This window comes from Triturus cristatus, chromosome 6 (genome assembly GCF_964204655.1).
Source record: "Triturus cristatus chromosome 6, aTriCri1.1, whole genome shotgun sequence".
NCBI classification, from domain to species: Eukaryota; Metazoa; Chordata; class Amphibia; order Caudata; family Salamandridae; genus Triturus; species Triturus cristatus.
The window spans coordinates 299,899,367-299,919,162 of record NC_140589.1 but is presented as its reverse complement, the minus strand read 5'-3'; the positions used below and the strand labels follow the sequence as shown (position 1 = coordinate 299,919,162).

At 44.9% G+C, this 19,796-nt stretch overlaps 1 protein-coding gene across 2 annotated transcripts in view; it reads right to left on the bottom strand.

The window, feature by feature from the left end:
• Window positions 1–416: 416 nt before the first annotated feature.
• NBAS (NBAS subunit of NRZ tethering complex) overlaps window positions 417–19,796 on the bottom strand; it is a 2,067,161-nt gene continuing 2,047,781 nt past the window's right edge. For both annotated transcript variants that reach the window (XM_085610668.1, XM_085610669.1), the window contains one exon: window positions 417–1,041. In XM_085610668.1, coding sequence (XP_085466794.1) covers window positions 766–1,041 — 276 coding nt within the window. In that variant the 3' untranslated portion in view covers window positions 417–765. The remainder of the gene's footprint in view (window positions 1,042–19,796) is intronic.

The following is a 19,796-nucleotide window of genomic DNA, read 5'->3' as shown; positions in this document are numbered from 1 at the left end:
TAACCTGCTGTGACCTAAGTCTTCTGTAACCATTGATGATATTTTGATCTGTATCCAACACATCACTAGAACGTAGGCAATGGAATTGTAAGGGAGTCAGTCAGTGAGACAACACAGATATGATCTGCACCACTCCCTGTTGTGGATGGGGTTTCGGTTTCACTTGGACTTCATAAAAGGATTTCACATTCTTTTTTTTCAAATTAATTATTTTTAAAGGATTTCACTTTCTCTATCTGAAGTGGTCTGTGGCTATCATTTACAACTTAACAGTAGCATATTCATTGTTGAATATTATTTTATTGCATATGAAGTGTGGGTTTAAACAAGCCTGGAACAACTTAACTTCTAGGATGTTTTAAGAAGGAAGTGAAAACTTTGAAAACCATTTAGAAAAAAAACAAGAATCGAAAGCAAAGTTCAGAAACACCATATAAATGTTTTCAATAGGTTTTATTTGGTACATTCATATTATTACACTTGCACGTATAGAACTGATTAGTACATATGTACTGCAAGGCTTGGGAGACAATCAGCAGAACTGATGGACCTTTCTGTAATATCCAAGGTACTTTAGTACAATACTTTACCATTATGATTAGCAATTCAAAACAGAAAATGGCACATCTGCAACATTTTTGTTACACATATGGAGGGACCATAGTAAAATATTAAACTAGCACATGAACATCATTCAATATTAAACATAATGCATAATTTAGGCACCTGTTCTAAATTCTAAATCTAAAATCTGAGTCCGGCTTCTCAGAGCCATTGTTTAATTGTTGAGAGGGCAGCGCTGAAGGTTCTCAGTGCTGGATGCGTCCCTCTGTAGGACATCATGAGAGAACCTGCCTCCGCAATGCAGCCCGTGGCATGCAGCTGCTGAGCTATCTCTTCCACGTCCCAAAGGCCCTCGCTCTGCTTAGCCAACAGGTGATCAATAAGGTGAGGATAAAAGGCAGTGGAGACACACTTCACTGTTAGCTTGGCATCCAGCATCAAGGACAGGAGTTCGGAGTCACAGTTTGAACAGTCAACCTGAAGGGACAAAAAAAAACACATTAAAAAAGCTAAATACAAATATGGCATAAACAAGCATAATAATTCATGATCTGTGTTAAATTCAAACAGTACACCCCAAAACTTCAGTAAAATACTATTCTCTCAGTTATGTGAGCATTGTTAAGAGTCTTTTTTTAGTACCCAGAGAAGAGAGAATGATTCATTCTTACATCACTGATTAACTGGACCTATAGTGCCGAGCGGGGGTAAATCATTCATTACATAAAGAGATCTTGCTGCTAAGTCAGCAGAGATGTTGCCCTTAGAATGCCAAGAATTCGCTGGGGCCCGAGAGCAACACTCCATGCACGATAACTGCAGATTTTTAACATAAAACAAACGCTGTAAAATATTGATTTCAAAATTCAACTTCGGATGCCAGATCTGTTGCACATAACAAACGCCTCCCACAGAAAAGAACATTAGCTTTTGCATTGTTCTTATTACTTTTTTAGACAGCATTTTCTCTTCTCCTAACTGCCTTATTTTCATTACACTACAAGTAACTTCTGGCAAGCCCGGGCCGCATTAATGAAAAAAGGGTGCCCACAATGCGTTGGGTCGGCCTCCAAACTAGGTCAGTAACCAGAGTGAAGGAGGAAGTGCTGTGGCATGTTCTTGTGTACATCGTGTACAGTTCACACCACACTCATATTCATCATTTTTGCATAAATAGCGCCATTGGTGGTCTCAAGTGAATTGGGATCTTTCTTCTTTTTCTTTCTATCCATTGCCTCTTTCTCTGTTTTATTTCCTCTACGTTTGTTCAATAAGAAGTGAATCTGCATGTGATCTTGTATTACATGACCAAAACAATATTTCAGCATACTTACCTATATAATGGTATTTTTACTATATGATTTTGTTTGGTACGTGCACTTTAATACTTATTTGATGGTATTTCCTGTACTGATGTACGATTGATACCTTGGATGCTCCATGTACTACTTCTGTATAAACCACAATTCTCTGTAGTGACATACATCACTGTGTTCTAAGAAAATCTCTCAAATATTTTGAAATAGAAAATAAAAAAGTAACCTACTTTCTGATATCCAGCATACCCAGTACGATTGGTTCTGGAAAATTGTTAAATCCAACCTTGCTATATGAAGTTGAATAAAGAGTCGAAGCCGCTACAATGAGGCCTTTAGCCCACTTTGGGTCGTTGACATGTATATTAGGGTACTGTGGACTTCGTCTAAAACCAGGCATGCCTTACATTCTCACTCCCAAAATTAAATTACAGCCATTTCAGGATATCGTACACAAAACAATGATTGGAAGGACCTCCATATGGCAGCAAATGATAAAATACAAACAGTGGTAGCTGGGTGACTCATGACCCTCTATGAAGAGCAGATTTTTCTGCTTACGCAGTCCTGCATCACTAGAAATCAGCAATATATAGTGTAAGACATTGGGGTATCAGTTGGTGAAGCATGTGAGTCCTTCAGAAGTAATAAGTCTGCAATTGTCTTTTTACAACCTATAGTCCAAGAGCAAAAGCTCCAGCTCTAAAGAGTGCTTGAAAATAAGTCAAACCTGGGGTCATATATTCCATGACCTGACAGACATATGGTGACATCACCAAAGACTAAGCGGGGAGGATGGATTTGTGGGAACTGCCACACTCCTAGCAGCACCACCACATCCCTGAAAGCTGTTGGTGGTCTCCTTGCCCTTCCTGAGACACCTCAAAATCATGGATATGCAGATTTTGAAGCACTTCTGAGGATTCTGGCGTGATTGCTTAGCATCAGGCTTGAATACTAGACAAGTTAGTTTCTTGGAAAGCAGCTTCGTGCTGCGGTCCTTTTTGCATTCATTTCTGGGTGCCCAAGTCCCATTCTGGGCACCCACAGCTGCGTGTGTCACTAGAGCTGCAGGTGGAGCCCCCAAGCCCCCATCCGACTCCCACACATGTTGAACAGCCGGTGCGGCATGCAGGAGCCAGCATATCACTTGTTCTGCTTCTCCCTCCAAGAGCAGCTTCTCTCTTGCTACTGGGCCACAGACAGGAGCAGTGCACTTCCCATGCCTGCAAGAAGCATGCGCAGGGAGAAGAGAGTGTGTGGCGCCTCCAAAACAAGTGCACAGGGGTGGGAATGCCCCCGGTTAGCAGCTTCCTCAGTCCCGGTTGATAGGGACTCCCGGGGGAAAAACTGTCCTCGTGGAAGGGGCCCCACGCACGTCTCTTCCCCATTAAAGATAAAGGAATGGTTTGCGTTGACCCCTTGGGGCTTGGCCCTCCCCAAGGGAATCTTCCTCCATTTTTGTGAAGCATCACAAGCTTTATTCTCTGCCTAGTCAACCCAGGGGAACCTGGCTGCACCTTGGGCTATGTAGGGGTCGACTGGCAATTTTGCTTGTGGTGACCAGGCCTACCTATTAGGAAACTTTACATGAGTCCTCCTAAGGGCACTTTTGGTTTGGAGCTAGATTCTTACTGCTCCCTGCGCGAGATCTGTAATCTGCCTGGGCTCCTGGAACTCTCTCCTGCTTGATGGGGGACAGGGGAGGGATCTTTCACATCCCCTCCACAGCTAGCCACCAGAACATCTTCCCTGCTGCACTCCCCAGTCCCTGAGCCTCCTGGCTTCTTGAAGGACACCTGTGTATCAGCAGAGTCAAGGGCCAGTCCACAGAAGTCCCAGGAAAACCCTCAAGGGTCCTTCAGCAGGTCCAATAGTTCAGCAGGGGCATCAGGGGACCAGTGCCCCTGACCCTGGAGAATCCCATCCTACTCCTAGTGGTCAGCTGGAGTCAAAGTCCCAAAGTCCATACTTTGCAGGGGCATCAGGTGACTTCTCCTTTGGCCACCATTGTTCCCAGGGCCAGTGTCTTCTCATCTGTCTGTCTGTGGTGCAGGCGTTTTTAAATTGACCAGGAAGGTTCTAGAAGTCAGGCATCACTGGCAAATCCTAGAGTGCCATGTCATCACCATACCTCTGTCAAAACCCTCCTGCACAGCATTCTAGGACAAACTAATATATTGACCTCAAGTTCTCTGTGGAAAGAGCTTCCCTGAGAGCCTCAGCCTTGCACCTATATCACACTGCTGCCTGATCACTTCGCAACAAAACTTCAAAGGCAAGTTCCTCGTGCGTTGGCTCCAGAGATAGTCTGGGCTGGTCTAACCTAGATGCAGAGGAACAAACTAATTAACAGATGCAGATTTTCTCCCCATCCCTTCTTTTCACAGGAACTGAGTCAAGTACTGTTAATTGCGCTACTGTGTGGGTTAGGCCTTTGATCCTCCTCCTGGGGAGGAGAGTAAATGACTTTTCCCAATAGGGGTGACAAAGCCATGGAGTCCGATTAGGAGATTATAGCAATTCTTAGTGTCATAAGTAGTTTAAATATGTTAGGGACTGTAAATCTACAACCGCGGTGCATGTTTAACTCTATATTGGTATTTCAATGAACCCTGTAGGCCTAAGTGGGGTAACACTGTACCCTAATACAGGTTTAACCTATAGTATGCAATACAGGGTAAGGACCATAGACATTCAGTAAGTACTACAGATCTACGCTATGAATACTCACGTTATAAGGCATTGCCAACGACAGTACCAATCCTGAAGAGCCCCATCTGCCAAAGGCTAGCTGTGCTCAGATACTGGGCTGCACAAGACGGTACTCACGAGCAGCCCACACACGTGTGTTCACATGTAACCACTCCAGAGCCTCTTAGTCTAGCTGCTCAGCATCGGCCTTACCCTAAAAAGTGGACACTAGTAGTTAGCACACTCAGTGCAAATACCATGATTTTACCATGAGTGGGACTCAGGTAGTGAGACCCACTTACCATAAAAGTGCAAAAAACAGGTATTCAAATGTGAAAAATCCAGGGGGACTAAATGGGCAGGACACATTTGCAACCATAAGCACTCTAAAATGTTCCTTTGTTTTATGATGTGTGCTTGGGTTTTGAGACATATTGTGACATAATTTACCAAATGGGCTCATTAAAGAAAATAAAAAAATAGTGTTTGCATCAATGTTAAAGCAGTTCTTTAGTAATTTCTGCCTGCTGGTGGATGTGATTATGTCATCTGGTGGATGTGATTATGTCATGCAAGCAGACCACGCATTAAGGTGTACTAGAGTATTTTGTTAAACCCACAAAAAGTTTGAAACATTAGACTACATTGTTGGGAACATTGTGGTTTACCTTTTGCATTGCCTGTTTTTAGGTTTCACCTACATAGTGCTTGTGAAATCTATTGCATTAAATATAAATTTTAAGATGGGTTTACATCCGGCGCTTGCTTTTCATTGGTCGGTGTGCTTGCCTCTTACTTTTCCTCCATTTCTATTGGTTGTAGCATGCCATTTCCTGTTTTTCTTGGTGTGTTCTTATCAGTATCCCTGGGCCCAAATAGTCCTTTTCATCCGCGACAAACTTCTTTCTGAGCGAGCGTGTCAGCATCCCTGCTTGTCCCTTCCTCCCCCGACTCGGCCCCCACAGCTTATACCGACAGGCACACACCATGAAAGCACAGTTTGTTTTTTATTTTTAGTATTGCACTCCATCAGAGTGTATGCTTTTGAAGGGCCTCTCTACCACACCCTGTACCTCCCACACCATCCTTGTTTTATTTTTATACTGGTTCTAGTGGATCAGTGCAGTGTGAGCCATTGCGCAATGCTAATGATGCATTCTGTTTCTTCCTCTTTGGCCCCTGGGCTTCAGAGGACACTACTAGTAGGTCGTTTCTTTGCTGCCATGGACACCAAGCAGTTACCTAGATTCTGCAGCAGATTTTCACGTCCACATTACTGTCGAGTGCATGTGAAGCTGCCATCAGTGCCTCTTCGACAAACCTGCGACACTGAGCATGAGGAGAACTTGGATAACACGCTGTGGTTCAACAAGAAACTCGTCTGTGAAATTATACAAAAAAATCCGACCTCAAAAATAAACTTGGAAGAGGTGACAATCTAGGCATCCATGCTAGGTGTGAGTACTCATCCAGTCCGTTTTGGTTTTCTTACATTCTGGTAAACATATAAGCCATTTATAGGAATGTACGTCAGCTGTGCCACACAGAATCTCCATGCTTCACACAGGCACTCAGCTAAAGTTACAGAGGAGAACATTTCTGAGAATGTTTCCAGTCGGCTCAGCACTGCCCGAATCGAATCTGACATTTACACCTCCCGCAACATAGGAGGCTCACTCAGGTGTCTTTAAGTTGCTCAGTAATATTTGGGCCTTCTCGCAATGTTTGCTAAAATGCCAGGTTTCTCTCTTACTCCATGCCCCTCCGCCCTTCAATTCTGTCAATCTGATAGGATCGCCATGGTCAGATTTTTTGCACAGTTGTCTTATACCAGCCAGTTAATCAAATATGTCAGTTTTTTGGTTATTCCTTTTTGTGTTCTTTTTTTCTCCAAAAACACAGACAAAAGTTTGAAGTATAAGGTTGATGGCCAATAATAAGCTTACTAGAATCCACAAAAAGGACTAGATAAACATAGTCACACCTTGCTTGGGGAAATGCAAGCTTTTACCATAGGTGTGTGTCAACAAACTTGCACTAAGAATGTGTCCATCATTTTAAATTATTGGCCGTTGTTTCAAGAACTACAGGTTTTTACCATCCAATCTATAGAAAAAAATATTGATTCTTTTCTGTTTGTCAGTGTCATGTATTTTAAAACATTTGGACACTGTATGGAAAGATCCAGTACATGAGCCACTCCCGATGGATGCAGGAGAAAGCAAAAAAAAATAGCAGTGTACTCCAATTTCGGGGAGCCACAAGCGACACACAGAAAAGTTTTTTTCATGGCATGCTAGCTTACTATTGCATTTTTAGGATTTCAGTCCCATCGGAGTTGCTAACGGGTTCAAAAAGCGTTTACTGTTTACCTTTACCTAATGTCCCCCTGGCTGCATTTAATTGCCTTATACCACGTTTAACACTAAAGTTGGGGGTACATTCTCCCTTCCTACCAAAACGCACACAGGTTTTTAGTCTCTCATACATCCTTGCAAGGAAGAATATTATACCCTCAGGTGCTCCCAGATTCAGCAAGGTTGGCCACAAAATTGAGTGGTCTACCATGTCGAAAGCGCTGCTTAAGTCAGCGAAGCATAGGTACATAAGGCCAGGTTTTGCATCACTGTACTTCCCGATCAATAATTCTAAATTGACACATTGATCAAGCGTACCCCTGCCTTTCCTAAAACCATACTGGCTGTCTGCCAGAATACCATCCTGTTCCGCCCATTCTTCCAGTCTTATAAGCATAATTCTACTCATAACTTTTATGGAGGAGTCCAATAAGGAGACAGGGCGATAATTCTTTGCATCAGACCTGCTTCCTTTTTTATAAATTGGGACGATAATGGACTCCCCCCAGGTTGGAGGGGGTTCAATACAAACAGCAGCATTGAAAACAACAGCCAGCAGGGGGCCCCAGACTTTAGGTGCGTCTTTATAGACATCAATCGGGACCCCGTCCAGGCCTTGGGCCTTCCCGCCCTTGCTCGCCCGGATCCCCCTTTCAACTTCTTCAACAGAGATACCGAGTGGCAAAATAGGCCAACTAGATAAGCCATCATTAGTAATTTTACCTAAGTAAAAGATAGTCGAAAAGTGGGCAATCCACCCTTCACTGGAGACATTTGCTGTTAACTCAGGTATATTTTCCTCCTTGAGAAATGGGGAGTTAACTGTTGCCCAGAATTGCGTACAATTAGAAAGTTCTGCCGCTTGATTAAGTGAATCCCAAGCTTGCTGTTGTAGAACCCCCTTCCTGGATTTAATAACGTTTTTATAATCTAACCTTAAATTTATAACTAGATTTTTATCCCTAGGCTTCATTGCTAATGCCTGCTTAAGGTTAGTCAGAGATGCAGAACAGGTTTGATCAAACCAGCCAGGTCCAGTTCTTAAACAACCCCTATTACGACCAGTAAACTTGGCATTAATGGCAGTGTTGATCCCTATAAAAGAAGATAAGACCCGCTCATGGTCGAATCTATTTTCTAAAATAAAAACAATGTCTACCAAATTCCCCTTTATTATGGATGTGGTCAGTTCTGAAGCTTTCTCCCCTACCCACCTAAGTCTTACCCCATTAGCCCGGTGAACTTCTATATTATCAATTGTTGTCCCCACCTCTACAACATCCTCCTCCCACAAAGTCGTGGCCACAATAATACAGTTGTGATCACTTGTGGCCATTATTTCAATTTCCAGTGGGGCAAAACATTCGACAATACTAGAAGATACTAGCACATGGTCAATCACTGAATTAGAACGACAGTTTTTGAATGTAGGGATGGGCAGGCCGTTTCCATCCCTACAACAATCCAATATTTCCAGGTCATGGCATCCCATTAAGTTATTCAAAATTTCCCCATAAGTATCATGACCAAAGTGCGGTACCTCCCAACCAGCGTTATTAGTAACCCCACATGCCTTTAAAGGTATCGATTCACACAACGTAGTATTAAAACCCCCACACAAAATAATATCAAATACAACGTTGGATTCCAAACTCAGGGTATCAATGGTATTGGCCAGCTCTGTTACTATTCTTCCCCTGGTGCTGTCAAAGATATTATTATAATAGTTGATCAGGAGGATATTACGGCCTTTGCCTTCAGAGATCCAGAGCATCTGAACAAGATCGCCCACCGGTATATACTTTTTCACCAATATTCGGAGGTGAACCGATATAAGTGTGAGTAAACCCCCCTTAGCTCTTCCCGGTCCCTCTCCTCGTGCTGGCAGATTATATGACACGAATCCCTCATAATCAACATCTCTTTTGCACCAGGTTTCTTGAAAACATAAGATGTCATACTTATTGATAAAAGTTTCCCAGCCTGGATCTCTACCCTTAGATTTCAAACCGGCCACGTTCCAGCAAACCAAACTGGAGCCTGTGCCTGTTCTGGTAGCATTCCTAGTTGCAGGACCAGAAACATATTCAGTAACTGTGGCCCCCCCAATTGATTGCCCCAAATTGCATAGATTCATAAAACCCTCGTGAACAATCTCTGCATTAATCAAATTAGGCGTGGGTGGTATGACCGTAAATGTAGTTTTATCAACACAGTTATCTACGCCAGACCCCTCCTTCCTTACTGAATACATCTCCTTCTCTTGTGTAAGTCAGTCATTAGAGTCCAGGGAACTAAGGGCATGAAATCTATTTTGTGTAGGAAAACCAGAATGAGGTCTATAGGTAGCCGGGTGGGTAATAATTCCACTACTCTCGCGTTGATTGGTATTAAGATGACTATAAAAGAAACCTAGCGATCGAGCGCATACATTGACATCAGAGGTTGGAAGAGATGCAGCTCTTAGGAGGACAGTGGCAACATGTTGTGGATGTTTAAAGTTTACAATCACACAATCCCCCTTCGAGCTTTTCTTAGAATTACCTATCCATTTAACTCTCCTGGTAGTCAAAACTTGGTCAGAGAAATTTAACGGGAAACCACATAGCCTATTCAACCAGGATAGACTTTTATTTTTTAAAGAGTCATGTGTTTCTTGATAACCCCTGCTTTCTAGTGGTGGTACATTTGTTAATACCACCACATATGGTGCACACTCGGGTGGAAGATTAATAGCGTGCCTTCTATTAATTTCTTCCCATCCATCATTATTTTTTATAATAGTTGTAACCTGACTGTCAGAATGAGCAGGCACGTGAGGTGTTATGGGGTTAACTATGACATTTTCTTTGCTGCCTATAGCCTTAGTGGAAAAAACACCCTGTGTATTACATTTACATTTGCTATTAATTATGGCAGTAGTTACTCTTTCTGGTTCTTCCATGGCCTTATTAAGAAGTCCGCCTAATCTGGCGACTTCTGCCGTTAATTCCTCTATTTTTGACACCAGAGGGTGTATAATACCTCTGATCTTTAAGTCGATAATAGCCGCTAAGTTCTTTGTTGTATCATCATCTAAACTAACATTGTTCGGCTTAGCAATCCCGTCTATTCCAGATTGTTTTAAAGGTGAGGCTACTCGTTTTCTTGCAGTTCGTATTCCCCCCCTTCTTATTTTGAATTTTCCTATATGTTCTAACTGCCCGTGCTACGGGGGTAGGAGAACATTGTAGTACCTTATCAGGGCAATCATCTAGATCCACCAAAATGGGGGGAGTCTGTTCAAGATCGGGCAGTCCCTCAGCTAAAACATCCATATTAGTAATATTAAATCGACTGTTCTCGTCCAAAGATATAGGTACTGGCGAGCTCCGTGTAGGGGTTGCCGGTGGTGGAGAAGCGCTTATCCCTAATGACGGTCGTCTTTCAGAATTTATTTTGCTCACCTTCTGCACCAAGTAATTATCCAGAGTACGTGGCCCAGAGGGAGCCTTATGTTTCGACATACTAATGAAAGGCAGCAGCCCACAACAAAGCTTACTGAATTATACAACTAATTACACCATCATCTGGTGGCGTTATATGTTTAAACAAATATAACCAAAAACAAACTCCCAAACACAATATAATATGCCAAATCTCACTGAGTGTTTCTATGTTTCAGCCAACGGTCACGTAGAAACAACGTTTCTGGCCCAGCCCAGCCTCTGAGGGCCTCTGAGGGCCACAGAGGGCCCGCCCTTTGCCCGGGCTTAGCCCGGCGCCGCCCGCGCGCGGTCCCGCGACGCGGGGGGTGGAGTCACTTATCAAGCGCCAACGCTTCCGGTGCCCTGGAGCGGGGGAGCCTGGGTACTGTAGTTTTCCACTCACCAAGCGGCCGCCGATCTCCCCGGCACGACAGCAGAGGGAGAGGGAGAGGAAGTCCACAGCAGCAGCGTCATGGCAACCCCCGAAGACCAAGGGGGAAAGCAGGTAAGGGCAGCAGCCTCAATTAATCAGCAGCGAATGTGTTCCGGCGAGCCCCACTCAGCCGGGGATGGAGTCACTTATCAAGCGCCAACGCGCGTGAAATGCCGTGTCCCCGCTTCCGGTGCCCTGGAGCGGGGGAGCCTGGGTACTGTAGTTTTCCCCTCACCAAGCGGCCGCCGATCTCCCCGGCACGACAGCAGAGGGAGAGGGAGAGGAAGTCCACAGCAGCAGCGTTGTGGCAACCCCCGAAGACCAAGGGGGAAAGCAGGTAAGGGCAGCAGCCTCAATTAATCAGCAGCGAATGTGTTCCCGGCGAGCCCCACTCAGCCGGGGATGGAGTCACTTATCAAGCGCCAACGCGCGTGAAATGACGTGTCCCCGCTTCCGGTGCCCTGGAGCGGGGGAGCCTGGGTACTGTAGTTTTCCCCTCACCAAGCGGCCGCCGATCTCCCCGGCACGACAGCAGAGGGAGAGGGAGAGGAAGTCCACAGCAGCAGCGTCGTGGCAACCCCCGAAGACCAAGGGGGAAAGCAGGTGAGGGCAGCAGCCTCAATCAGCAGCGAATGTGTTCCGGCGAGCAAGATATCTCTCAAAGAAGCATTCAGAAACAAAACATGCTTTAATACTGTTGCATTCTGCTGCTCCCCTTTTTTTGATAGAAAAGTACCGAACATCACTTTTAAGGTTTCTTCTCTACAGCGCTTGCAAAATCTGTTGTAAAAACTAAAAAAAATATTAAAACCCTATGACACGCCCAGAATTATCCTAGCATTTTTTTTTTTACTTTACGCCATGTTACACAGCATATGCAACATGTAAGAAAAACATTTACAAACGCACTAGAATTTGCATAGGCGAAACCTATTGGCTTTGCCAGTGTTTGTTACTTTTTGCTATAAAAGGATCACTTGCCCGCCAAAATGAACTCTTCCTGAAATGACTCAGATGCATCACACTTCGAATCCCAATACCAAAGTATACTCTGCAAAACCCCTTTGAAAGTGACATTTGTACTACTATTGGTTATTTCCTTACTTCTGTATTTTGTTAGGTGGTGACATGTTGCCTCAGGCACGTCAAGGTGCCTTCAAGAAGTGGGGAAGAGGAGGGTGAAGAAGGTCCCCCCCTCTAGTGGGGCACTGGAGTGTATTGCCCCTCCAGTTTGTACTGCAATGCAGGGTAATGATCACTACTCCTGAGGTTCAACATTATTTCTGCCATGCACAGTTCAATGTTTGCTGGGCCAGTAGATTAAAGCAGTCAAATAAATCACAGTCACATTGGAGGCCTATTCCTAAAATGGAAGATCGCCATATCAGCGCTGGGCCTTGATTTTACAACGGCTTGATAAAGAGAGACCGGCTTCTCTCAAGCACAAAAGCGCTGCACGCTTTTTAGTTCCAGCACAGCATTTCAGCGTCTTCCTGTAACTGGAAACATCCATAAAGCTGTCAGCCAGACCTAACAAATGGCTAACTAATGCATCCAATCAGCAGGCCGCGCGGTGTTTTTCTCATATCCGTGGTGCGACCCAAGCCAGCGCACTGCCAGGCAATCAATGGGCTGTGATTTTACAAAGCCACATGCTACTAGTTCTTTTGCAACATAAACGGGAATTGGCTTCCTTCAACACGTTTTGGTAGAAAAAGGAAATCAAAATTCAGTTCTTCAGAAATAGGTGCTGTAAAAACCAAGTGAGCCCAGGAAAAATGAATTTGCACTTTATTGGCAAAATATGACAAATATTTCAGAAAAATGCATCATGCTCATTTTCACAACCAATAGACAATAATATGCTGTTGATTGATTATGTAACGTAACAGTGGCCACATATATGCCCAGGGTAGGCCTATACTAGAGGGCAATCAGGCAGTACCCGAAGGGCAGGGTCTGACAGGTCAATGTGTGGGCTGTTATTTTAATTGTTTGTGGACCTGTTATATGGTCTTGTGGGCTGGTGTTTACTGTAGATTTCCATGATATTACCACAAACAATGCCTGCATTAAACTCAAATCCATGCAGTCTCCCAACCCTTGCAAAACACTTATACAGCCTCTTTACAAGTTCCAAACGGCTTTAATTTATAATATGGGCCACCTTTTTTTGAGCATGTTAACTCACTAATGTGGGATATTTTCATTTTGGTGCCAGGGTCTATTTTCTGTCCCAGCCTGACCTTTACACTGCTCAGATAGCAAAATATAGCACGATACGTATTAAACCGGATATCCTTGGCATGGGTCTCCCCTAACTTTTTGGCTTCAGCCCTCCTGTTTTGCTGACTTCATTTCTGCTAGCCTTAGGACCCTGAACACTTTACCACAGCTAACCAGTGTTAAAGTGCTTGTGTTCTCTCCTTAAAACATGGTAGTATTAGCTTGCATCCAATTGGCCTATTTAATTTACATTTAAGTCCCTAGTAAAGTGATACTACACATGCCCAGAACCTGTAAATTAAATTCTACTAGTGGGACTGCAGCACTGATTGTGCCACCCATTTGAGAAGCCATTTTAAACATCTCAGGCCTGCCATTGCAACCTGTGTGTGCAATTTAAACTATTTTGACCTGTCAAAATAAACCTTTTGCCAGGCCCAAACCTATACATTTAAGACACCTCTAGGGTAGGCCCAAAGGGCAGGGCGCAGTGTAATTTAAATGTTGGACATGCACTTTTAAGGTTTACAAGTACTGGTAGTGAAAAACTCCTAAATTAGTTTTTCACTACTGCAAGGCCTACCTCTCCCATACAATAACATTGGAGTTCCTTATTACATTTAACTTTAAAGTGGTAACAGATAGACTGGTCAAGTTTGGTGTACATAATAGAAGCCATCTTTAATGGTAAAGCTGGGTTTGTAATCTCAATACTGAAAATGCCACTTTAAGAAAATCGGCATTTTCTTGTCCTAATCATTTGGTGTCTGCAGCCTAATGCTGAGTCACATGACTAGGTGTAGCTGGAAGTTGGTCTTTGTGTATCGCTTGCAGACAGTGAGACAAAGGGAAGATAAGTGTTGTCAGGATGGGCCACTTCGAGTTAATGAGAAGGAGAAGCTGTCAAATACCACACTTGCACATTACAAAGGCTCTGCCTGAGCACTTTCACAAAGGGTTTGACGCTGATTTACTGTGACCCAGACAAGCAAGGACTAAGGCAGGGAGGAAGGGGATGCTTGACATCTCAGGGGAGTGGAAACTTCAAAGTGGGCACCAGGTATAAACATTGGAACTCAGACCCAACTCTTCAGTAAGCTTCTGGACCTGTGGACTCTGCTGATTATTATTATGCAATTTCTAATGCGTGGAGCTACACCAGAAGGTTTCCTGGTGCAGGATAATGTACAGGTCCAATGCAATTAGCGAAAAAAACAAGGTTTTCAGACCCTTACGAAAGCTCAGGAGTGAATTACAATTCTTTAAAGCGGAGAAAAGAGAGTTCTGCAGTTTAGGGCGAAGATATGCGAAAGAACGGCCTTTCATGCGGGTTAAACGAAACCTTGGTACAGAGAACACTGTTTGATTTGAAGATCTTAGGGTGCAAGTCGGCTGGTACGGAGCCACCAGTTTCTGAATGTAAAGAGGTCCTAAGCCCTGTTTGGCTCCAAACATAAAGCACAGTGCTTTAAACTCAATGCGCTTGATGATCCTCAACCAATGTAATTCCAGAAGCAGATTGGAACCTGAGGCAGATTTGAGTAAGCGAAAAAGCAGCCTAGCAGCAGCATTTTGCACAGGAACAAGGACTGCTGTGCTGCTGAAAGGACCACCACTCTGATGGACTGCTGCTCTGCAGTGCCGACCTGCTGGTCTCTTGCCTGGGTGAGAAGGATTGGACATGCAACTCTGACCCTAGGTTCCCAGCCTGACTCCAAGAGCTAGTTAGCTGGCCTCCTAATCAGAATCCTCAAGCACACAACAGGCTTCCAACAACCTTGAACCCAAAAACTGAAGGCTGCCATCTGTGAATCCTGCCCTCCCAAGGGGTGCCACCCCAGTCCTGGACCCCCGGTGCTCTTCCAGTCCATCTGGATCCAGCCAAACCGAAGTATCTTCTCTAGGGCACATTTCCTGCAGAACCGGCGCATCGCCTTTGCTGCTCGACACATCGGCAGCGGAACCGACGCATCTCCTGCTCACGGATTTCCCCAACGCAAGGACTTCACATCGCAGCCCATCGGAGCAGACACATCTCTACGAAAGGACCTCACCTCGCCCAACACAGCCCATTGGAACCGGAGCTACCTGACCCATCTCCTTGCCCAGATCTAGCATAGCCTCTATTGCATGAAGTATTCTCAACACGGCACTCAGCATCTCTTCACAACCAGGATTAACGTCCGGTGTTCAGCGGACCTAACTGGATCACGCTCTATAGCGGTCTGCCTGAACTAGTGCCTTTGTCCCAGTCTGGCGTGACAAGGTAACCACAGTTGTCACTTTGTGTTTTCTGGCGCTATTTTCACTTAGTATATTTCTGGTTCTTCTGATCATATATTTATCATTATGGTCTTGATTTATTTATTAAAATTTACTCCATATTTTCCAAGTTTGTGTGGGATTTTTCTTGAGGTGTGGTTTCACTTTATTATTGTTTGAAGTGCTGCATAAATACTTCATACATTACCTCCAAGTTAAGCATGACTGCTCTGTGCCAAGCCACGAGAGAGTTGAGCACAAATTAATTTGGGGGGTTGAATGGATCTCACCCTGACAAGAATTGAGGTTGCTGCTCAAGTAGGGTTTCACCCCCTCAACCAGTAACCTAATTTCTTACAAAATGTTTTAAAATTGGTATAGATATCTAGAGTTCATTTCTCATACAATTAGGATGTCTTTTGTCTTGGTAATGTCATAACACGGCTTAGTCCCACATTTCACTCTTGTTTTGAAGGTTATTCTGCTTATTTAGGTTTTTAGGTGACATTAGACAATGTTGCTTTTGACTACTTCTGAGCAGATTCTTAAAACCATGAGAAACAGAACGGTTTAAAATTACATCATCTGAATATGATAAATGTGCCAGGTATATGACTGAATGAAGATTCTATGTTGAAGACTGAAGATTGTTTTATTCAGTGGAAACAAATAGATTGTGTCCCGTATCAGCATAAAGGAAGATATTTTGTTGCTTCTGTCTGGTCACCTTCGATCTGCCTTGTCCAGTGGGCCTTGTAGCCCAGTGGAGAGAGAGCTGTTTGGGATTGCTAGACAAAGATCTGCAACCTCACTAGAATGCTTTTGCAAAAATGTATGGTCTTTAGGTCCTTCCTGACTATCAGAAAATGAGACTGAATTGATTGAATCCTAAGTGAAAATGAAGTGTATACTAGAATTAGGCTCTAATTGCATTTTTTAGTACCCTCTGTTGTATTTGTTTGTCTCACTAAAAAGGTTCCAGTTGGGAAGAGTGGCCCCATGAAATGGATCACCGAAAGCTGGCAGGACTTTAGTGCTATGGCAGGGGCATAGTGTGGCACCAGTTTTAGTAAATGCTCAGGATCACGTTCTTGTGTGTGGTGCCCAGGACTATGAAATAATTTTCAGGGTCAGCTAAGAGCTAGAGCAGGGCTTCTAGACTGGGTTTTATATGATCAGATTTCTTTGGATCAAATCACACTTTCACTGCTATGTTATGTATCCTCTGGAGTGTCGCAATTGATTTCTTTAAGATGCTGTATAGGTGGTGCATATTTGACTGGACATATAGTGTAGGGTAGCATTCAACGCTCTTCCAAGTTATGAGACAATTAAAAGTAAAGAGAAGGCTAAAATGACCCAACACTGCATTATCTAGGGACAAAAAGCAATGAGGTGTTCAGGTACTGAGTTGATTCCAAGGAAGATCGAATCCATGAAAAATACATGCCAGGATTGTATTTTGGATTAAAATAACTGGAGTAGGTTGGTACTTTAGCACAAATACCTCCTCTCACCATGCTTCTTTCCCCATGAGAAGCATTGTGAAAGGAAGCAGTAGTGGCTCTGTGCAACCGCAAAGAAATAGAAGCTGTGTGGATTTTTTCTTAGGCTAGGAAATGAATCTCACAGCATATCAGAAATTGTTGTAGCATATAATTGAGTAGCTGTGCTTCAGAAAGAAGCCTGGCTGGGTTTTTTTAATATACTAAAATGAAATCCAGACACTGTTTGGCTTTCTTCTTGTGCTAGCAAAGAAGCCAAACAGTGCCAGGTCCTTGCTGGAACACAGCATTGTGTGCCAGGACCCCAGAAACGAGTCAGGCACTGTTTGAATGTTTTTATTAGACTAAGAAAAATTCCTAACAGTATCTAGCTCCTTGATGGAGCCCAGACACACAATTCTTTCCTCTCACAATGCTTCTCATAAAAACAGATAATGCTTGAAGCACAAGTTACTTAACTTCTGTAACGATATATCTGTAAGAAACATTAGTAGTCATAGATTCCTTACCTTAGAATTACCCCCAGGCTTCAGACTGGATCCGGAAAGGTTTTGTCAGCAGTACCCCTGCACGTCGGTAGGCGTCGTCGTGCGGCTCCGCGTGCGTCGTTGGCACCGAGATGACATCGCTGGAGCTACTTAGACGCGCCCACACGCGCTGAAGACAGTTCTGTACACGACATTCCGTGCCAGGAACGCAGAGCCATGCAAGAAACTGACCACTGGTGCCATGAAACTATGGCCCTGAAAGGGATGACCTTAACCCTAGAAATCAGTTCGCAGAACGGGGAGGATGGGTGGTGCAGTAAGGGATCTATCACTATTAATGTTTCTTACAGATATATCGTTACCGAAGTTAAGTAACCTGAGCATCTGAAAGAAACACGTAGTGATAGATTCCTTACCTTAGAATACATACCCCAGCAATACCAACCCCAGTGGTGGGTTTGCGAACCAAGATCGCACCAGAAAATCCTGGAGAACCTGACCGGCCAAAGAAGCCGTCTCTCCGGACTTGGCTGTCCAGACAATAATGCTTGGTAAACGTGTGAAGCGAGGCCCACGTAGCTGCCTGACAGATGTCATGCAAGGGAACTCCCTGTCTCAAAGCAGTAGTAGCTGCTGTCGCCCTGGTTGACTGGGCGCACAGCCCCACCGGAGGCTCCTTTTTAGCCAAAGAATAACAAGTCTTTATGTACAGAACGACCCACCGAGAGATGATCTGCTTGTGCACGGCCCAATCTTTCTTGGCGCCCCTGTAGCCAAGAAAGAGCTGGTCATCCACCCGGAACTGTTGTGTGCGGTTCAGGTAGAATGAGAGCGCACGTTTTGGGTCCAGACGGTGGAGCCTCTTTTCCTCTTTTGAGGGATGCAGAGGCGGAAAGAAGGTGGGCAAAGTGATGGCCTGCCCGATATGAAAGGCGGAGACAACCTTCGGCAGAATAGAGGGACGAGTCCTTAGAACCACTTTGTCCGGAAGGACAGAGAGAAAAGGAGGTTTAGAAGAAAGAGCCTGGAGCTCACGCACTCTTCTGGCAGAGGTGATGGCCACCAGGAAGGCCGTCTTTAAAGTAAGAAGACGAAGAGGACAGTTGCGAAGTGGCTCAAAAGGAGCACACATCAGAAATGTCAGAAACAGGGTCAAGGCCCACTGAGGCATTATGAAAGGTACAGGAGGGAAAAGACGAGTCAAGCCGTAAAAAGGCTGAAATGGCCAAGAGATAGTCCTTGATAGTGCCCAGAGCAGAGCCCTGCTGGACCAAAGAAAGGAGGAATAAAAGGACCTCTGAAAGAGGGGCAGAAAGGGGATCCACAGCCTTTGCTGTGCACCATGCCACAAACTTATTCCACCTGCAGGCGTATACCGACTTAGTGGAGGGATGCCTGGCTGCCAAGATTACATCGCAAACTTTGGAAAGCAGATCAAAAGACGTCAACTGCCACCGCTCAATCTCCACGCAAGGAGGTGGAGACTGGACAGGTTCGGGTGGAGGACCGTCCCCTGTTGCTACGACTGAAGATCCTCCCGAAAAGGCAGTCGGATCGGGGGATCGATAGCCATGCTGAGTAGCTCGGGGTACCATACTATTCGAGCCCAGTCTGGAGCCACAAGAAGGACTTGGGCCCGGTCCCACTTTATCTTCTTCAGCACTCTGGGTAGAAGTGGTATAGGCGGAAAGGCGTATAGTAGACCGCAACTTCACTCGCGACGAAAAGCGTCGCCTAGCGAGTGCCGCCTTGGAATTTCTAATGTGCAGAACTGATGACATTGCGCGTTCTCTTCGGTGGCGAATAGATCTCACCAAGGCTCTCCCCACTGCTGAAAGAGACCTTGCGCCACGTCCGAGTACAGACGCCATTCGTGATCCATCATGCACTGGCGGCTGAGTTCGTCTGCCCTGGTGTTCAGAGAACTTGCCAGGTGTTGAACCACCAGGGAAATGCCCTGATGTTCCAGCCATGTCCAGAGACGCAGAGCCTCCTGACATAGGGTCCATGACCCCACCCGCCCTGTTTGTTGCAGTACCATATGGCGGTGGTGTTGTCTGTTAATACCTGCACTACTCTCCCCTTGACAGAGGGAAGGAATGCCTTCAGTGCAAGTTGGATCACCCAAAGCTCCAGAAGGTTGATATGGAGCCGGGTTGCCGCCGGAGACCAGGCTGCCGCCGGAGACCAGAGTCCTTTGATCTCCACCTCTCTCATGTTGCCGCCCCATCTCAGAAGGGACGCGTCTGTCACCACTGTGTGTTCCGGTTGGGTAAGGGAGAGGGATCTGCCATTGACCCAATCGCGACTCGTGAGCCGCCACTGCAATTGTTGTGCAGTACACTCCGAGATCTGGAAGTGATCTGACAGGTTGCCCTGATGCTGTGCCGACTGGAACTTCAGGTCCCACTGCAGAGCCCGCATATTCCATCGGACATGATCCTCCAACAGGATGCAGGAGGCCATAAGGCCCAATAGCAGGAG